Genomic DNA, 6308 nt, shown 5'->3' with positions numbered 1-6308 from the left:
GCTGTTATTCACAGTAGTGAGAAGACAGTAGTAGTATATAGACTACTACTACTACTACTACTATGGGTAGTGTGGCAGTTGTAGAAGTAGTAGTAGTAGTAGTTACATCTCATGAGTGTATATAGTGGGAGTCAGTGGGAGATTTCTGGACAGATACTGTATGTTTTGTACATAGTAGCCTATTTGTGAATGCCCTGTCCAATAATATAACTATGTGTAAAATATTGAATAAATATTTCACATATGTTTTGAAATACTTCCTCTATTAAACATTTGAAAAAGAGTTTTCAAAGCGGCCTATGAGTAAAAACTATATCAAAGCCAACACAAAAGACAAAGCCTCTGCAGCAGACCCTCTCCCTCACAGACAGTTGGTTTTCTGCTTGGATCAGGCTGGGTCTCCCCTGGGATCTGGTCCAGAGCCATATGTTCTGATCTGCACCGTTACATCTCTGCTGCTCTCACACCAACTGCTGCAAGTCTCTGACCTCTGACCCCAGGAATCAGATGCTGTCACTGAGTCAGAAAAGCACCAGAGTGAAACTCCTCCTAGTGAACAGTCTGTGCGATTGTCTAATACTGAGAGAAAATTATTCAGGTGATGGGATCAGAAAATCATCTGTTCCAACAGTCATTAAGAGCTTGAAATGGTAATGAGTTTTATAATGCTAATAAGATAACAATGGCTTCAAGGCTATGTAATATATGTGGGTTTAAGGGCTTTTTTTGTAGTGTACAGTCTCATATCGTTTCATGGGTTAAAGCCGTATATTTGGACACAGAGAACATATGGTAAACATGTTCCACACTCTTCCATCCAACACACACACACGTTACCTCCACATCATGTAATGTCAGTACATTATGTATACTACACAATAATATATATTTGGTGAGTGAGTAGCACTAGCACGCTTCACAGCAAGAAGGATCAAGGTTCGATGCCCGGGTCGTCTGGGCCTTTCTGTGTGAAATTTGCATGCTCTTCCTGTGTCTGGGTGTGTCTCCTCAGGGCACTCTGGTCTCCCCCATCAATCCAAAACATGTACCATAGATAAAAAACTTTTTCAGACCTGACCGTGTATTTTCAGAGCTGTAGTGAAGTACTTTTTCAGACCTGAGCGTGTATTTTGCATGTTACTGTGTCCCTTGATAACCCCAGACTAAACCCTGTGTGGAGCCATGTCCCAGAGGCCTTTGTAAACCTGAGCCTCCCTGTATCTCTCTGTCTCTGCTTTTGACACTCCTCTCTCGTCAAATGGTCCCGGGCTTTGATCACATGTTCTGTCCTGTTCACATTTCAAAAGAGCACTGACGATGCCGTTCACACCCTGGACCGGTGCACCCCACCCCTCTCCGCTTGCCCTCTCCTCCGCTTGTATAAGTCTTTTCTATATAAGCACTGCTGGAGGTCTTCTAACTCATGGAAAACAGCTTTGTAATGTACAGAACAGGAGAGGAGCCTACAGTAGAATGTTAATTCAAAATAATGTTACTCAAGTTGAAGTATGAAGTAATGATCTAAGCAGGTAAGAGTAAGTCATATATGAGTATATATCTATATATATAGATATATGTACATCTATATATCTATATAATATGATTCAAACTAACTATAATTGATAATAATTGATAATAATTGTTTCAAACTAAGTATAATTGATTCAAACTTTAGGGGGGAAAAAATTAACCCAAGGGGCCACATACATAAGAAAATAAAAATAAAAAATGCAATCTTGTGATGAAATGTTGAAAACACACTTCCTCCACATTCCCTTAACAGTAGCAGGCAATTATTGAGATAGGAAGTTCCAACCTGTTAGGTAGTATTTTTATATGATCTAAACTTCCTCTCTGAGCCTCTTGTCCAGGATCAGTCTGGGCTTTGGAGCTGAGGAGGGGCAGTTCCAGACACTTAGTCCACATTCGGAGACAGGATGTCCCACCTCCGTGACGAGCCACATCAGAGGTGAGAGGAGCCACACGTTAGCTAGGTGTGACTCTTTTAAGTTAGAGGCTGCTATAAAAAAGTGTGCTAAAAGGTGTCTGTAATTGTCTAGGATGAGATTTGAGCATCAAAAAACATAGGACTGTATTACCCACAAAAGTACAGAAATGTCACTCTATGTCTCTTTAGGTTGAAATCATGCAGTGCATTTCAACTTTTCATCAAGTTTTGGAGCTTTTGTTTATAATGTTTTCCTTATATTGTAAATTTGCACTAAATAACATAATGCACATATTTATCTGTAAGTAACCGCTTTTTGCTCAAAGTTGATTTGCACAAAACTTTAAAAATAAGTTAGGAATTAGGCATGTCTGACAAGTGACAACCTCCGAATGCTGATAGCATTTTGTTATATTACAGATATATAAAATAAAATGTTGAACAAGGTGCTAAAATAGGAAAATGTAATATAACTTACTGAGAAATAACCAATTAGACCTCTGCCAAGGCACTGTTGCAGTCCTGTGATGGTACCTCAGCCTCCAGAAACAAATTGGCTCTGTTCACAACAGCGCCCAGCAACCTCACTGTTAGCATCACTACTTCCTGTCCAATTGTATCTCTATGAGGCTTTTGGTGAGTCATCCTAAAATGAATAAATAATAAAGATCAGGCAGTGGACAGGGAGCTGCAGGTGGATGCCACTGGCAACATGTTAAAATCTACACAAATAAAAAGCATACTTCTCCAGAGGACAATTGTGTGTGAAGTTATATTCTTTTCCCCCATATGCCAAGTGAAACAAATACTTGTAGTGTCTAAGTGTTCTGAACTCACTGTATAAAATATTCAATTTGATGAGCTATTTTGTTTTTATTAGGCCAGTTTTTTCTGGTACATAAATAAACCCATATTCTGATAGTACCTGTTCACTTAAAGGGCCCATATTACACTATTTTCTGATCTATGTTATAATGTTGTTTCCTCATGAAAAACATACCTGGGGTTGTGTTTTCTTTCATTCACACAAAGCCAGCATATTTAGGCTGAGTTCTTTGATCAAACAGACAACACTCTGTTCCATGTGGTAATAGCCAACATGAATTGCTCCACAGTGTTTTTAAACTCCATACACCTTCACTAGAATAATTTGGATAATTTCAGCCCTGGAATTGACAGTCTCTACTGAACTAAAGATAAACGGTAGCTGTTAACGTGAAAACTGCCACTACATGACATCACAATGTGGAACAGAGCATGTTGAGCTTTGAAGATGTAGACAAACTAATAATGGCAACATGGCTAAAAGCATACACAAGTCAATTCTGTGTAATATAGGACCTTGCACAGTATTACCTTATTCTAAAAGACAAAACACATGCACAGATTGATGGACAAGGAGGCATAATAGCATTTAGATTAAGCTACATTATTTTATTATATAAAATTGGTGCATAATATACTGTAAAACATTTCTAAACAATAAAAACAATACAACATAAAACAGTCTTTAGAACACTACAGGTTCGAACAACTACAGACCCTTAGAATACAGAATACAATTGACATATTTATATTAATAATAATGAAAGGCAAATAATGTCTAAAAGAGCTTTATCACACAGAGATTATGATATATACACAATTATAATACAAGACACTTCAGCATTTTTAGACCACCATTCATCCAAAAGAAAGTCATTTTACAAAGTGGAACGGTTGTGTTAGTCCATTGCATTGTGGGAATTTTACTTCATCTGAAAATATTCCGGAGTCTTGAGGGGTTGAACAGTGCATGGATTCAGATATCAGGAATAGCAGGCTGCAGTTCATAGTGGAAAGTTCCAAAACATCACAGAATACTTCTTTCTTTGGGCATCTGGATGAGTTTTATGACGTTGATATTTCAGAAACATAAATGGTCAAAGCCTGTGTTTGACAAAGTCCAATTTGAATCTAGGTAACTGCATCAAAGCCTCTCCAAAACTGCAGTTCTTGAGTGGTATTCCCAGACTTTAGTTGCCAGTACTATCCAAAAGGTTTCATGGTTTCTTGTCCAATTCAACAGTCAAATTACTAAAAAATGGTCAAATGGTTGAAGACGTTGTCAAAATACACCTTGCATGTATTTAGCTTATCCAGTATATTTCTATATATTTTGTGTGCAATGGTCATAATGTTATATCTGATTGGTGAACTGCTGTCTTAGTAGTCCATAGTAGCATCCCAACTTCCAGGTTTAGTCCATTTTTTTCCATTCTTTTCACCAGGGCCTCCACATTGACCAGGGGTAAGCGACTGTTGGCTGCCCCTCCCGACCCCCTATGCTTTCTGTAGAACTCTGGTTATGCTCGCTGTCTGTCTCATCCAGGTCGGAGCACAAATCTTCACTGGAGATAGTAGAGGGTGCTGGGGATAAGGCCGACACTGCGCTCCTTCCCCCCGGAGAAGCCAGCATGGGCGAGCAAAGGGAGTCTGGACTTGTTCCGTTTGCAAATGTACTGCTACTGCTACTACTACTACCGCTACTGCTGCTACTACTGCTACTACTGCTACTGATGCTGCTGTTGTGGGTATCAGATATGAGGTCCATCACATCTTGCAGGTGGTCTTCATTGAGGGGCATACACTCCAAAAGGTGGTTGAGAAGTTCGGCCGCTACCGTCGCGTCGATCCCGGGACAACTTGAGACGAACATGTGGACTTCATGCATGCACTGGATGTAACCGGCTGCAAAACGCTCACTTGCCTCTCTGTTCATCCTCTCAGACTCTGTAGGAGAAGAAAACACGAAAATAATTAGCGTCAGTGTCTATTAATTATCGTTTTCTGCTAAATGCTAGTTGGTGTAATCCCTTATTTGTCCAGAAGTGATCCATGGAAGAGAAGGTAGTCTTATCTGCACACTGTTTTAGAATTTGAGATGTGTTGACTGTCGTAGGATGTCTACTTCCATCTGAAGATACTGGTCTGAGGAGCTAGAATTTCTATATGCAATTGTAAAATGGACAAAAATGAAGGAGACAGCTGAGAAAATGCGATGATCTAGACTTAAATATACTCTTGGGTAACACTTATAATGTCAGTATTACCACTGGCTCTATCTTGCAAAGTCTTTTAGTTGAGGGGTAAATGCTTTGACCATTTGACCATATTATGTCTATAAATGCAATAGGTGAATGAATGTAGAAAAATGTATATAGTTAATAAATAAGAAAAAAATTTAAAAAAAGATAAACGCAAATGAAAAAAAAATAGCACTCTTCCAAGGTAATGATCCCAAACTGCAACTGAAAATAAATATTTTTCAGGTCTAGAATCAAGTATAAAGACACTGAGCCACCAAACCACACTAACAAACTGCATGATATAGAAACAAATCATTCTTGTACTTTCTATCCCAAAATGGAAGGCCAATGAGTGTACATTTTGTGCCAGTACCATGAAGCTGGCGAGGGCTGCCAAGGGAACCATCTAGAGATACAATAAAACCGACCTCAAATCTACAGGCCAATATGACAGAAGCACTGATGGTGTGAGAACCATTTAAACTCAACTAAAGCCTTTACAGATAAATGCATTCACCTTGATTTCTATTCTTCAAAATGTCCTCAACCTTTTTCACTGTGAGCTCCAGCACCTCTGCGTTCTCCATTTTGGCGTGAAACTGCGAATAAATAAAAATTATGATATAGATATTTAAACGTATGCTGTTTAAGACACGCAAACGCAGTGAGGGGGCACTATACTCACGTCTGTGTCCGCCAGCAGACCACGCAGCTCTTGCAAACTCTCATTGATGCGAGCTCTCCTCTTCTTTTCCACTAATGGTTTCCTAATCTGCAGGAACAAACGGCAAATTATTATAAATGACAGTTGGAAGGTCATTCAAAACGCATCCCTAGGCCGTCCGTTTAGATTTGGCGCAAGAGGATGTAGGCTAAGCTCCCGGTGCTGGTGACAAGTGCCAGTAGCCATTAATCCAAAGCGACATTGTTCCCATATCCATAGGCCGTACCTTTCTGTCTGTCTTCTGGATTCCGAAAAATGCTTCTTCCTCGTCCGTCCCGACTGGGTTCTTGCTGGGGCGAGCCGAGGGTGCCATGATGGTCCGCGTTCGTCTCCCAAAACTGCCTATCCCTTTGGGGCGGTCAACGAGGGGCAGCTGGCAAACGGAAAGGAAGCAAAGCTGTAGGCGCCTGTGTTTATTGTGCGATGTTAGTGAGACGTGCTCCTTGCTCTGAGTGGCTGTTGTTAGTATTTATAGTGGCTTATTAACATGTGAATAGGGGCAGAGCCGCTCGCGCTGGGGGACAACACGGCGCACACGGCAGCAGCCAATGAGCGCGCGCTGCCTTTG

At 40.3% G+C, this 6308-nt stretch overlaps 1 protein-coding gene across 1 annotated transcript; it reads right to left on the bottom strand.

The window, feature by feature from the left end:
- Window positions 1-3357: 3357 nt before the first annotated feature.
- On the bottom strand, window positions 3358-6308 carry her13 (hairy-related 13). Its single transcript, XM_055226211.1, has 4 exons — window positions 5967-6308; window positions 5702-5788; window positions 5534-5615; window positions 3358-4720 (listed from the first exon to the last, which is right to left on the bottom strand). The coding sequence occupies exons 1-4, from the start codon at window positions 6051-6053 to the stop codon at window positions 4212-4214; spliced, it is 765 nt and encodes a 254-aa protein (XP_055082186.1). The 5' UTR covers window positions 6054-6308; the 3' UTR covers window positions 3358-4211.

This window comes from Periophthalmus magnuspinnatus, chromosome 13 (assembly GCF_009829125.3).
Source record: "Periophthalmus magnuspinnatus isolate fPerMag1 chromosome 13, fPerMag1.2.pri, whole genome shotgun sequence".
Taxonomy (NCBI): domain Eukaryota; kingdom Metazoa; phylum Chordata; class Actinopteri; order Gobiiformes; family Gobiidae; genus Periophthalmus; species Periophthalmus magnuspinnatus.
This window is presented reverse-complemented; position numbering and strand designations above follow the sequence as displayed.

Excerpts from the sequence above, each read along its gene's own strand:
- her13 (XM_055226211.1), bottom strand. The coding sequence starts at position 6,053 with ATGGCACCCTCGGCTCGCCCCAGCAAGAACCCAGTCGGGACGGACGAG. Across the intron at positions 5,789-5,966 it reads TCCAGAAGACAGACAGAAAG|ATTAGGAAACCATTAGTGGA; the intron begins GTACGGCCTATG and ends TTGTTCCTGCAG. Across the intron at positions 4,721-5,533 it reads TTTGAAGAATAGAAATCAAG|AGTCTGAGAGGATGAACAGA; the intron begins GTGAATGCATTT and ends CTTCTCCTACAG.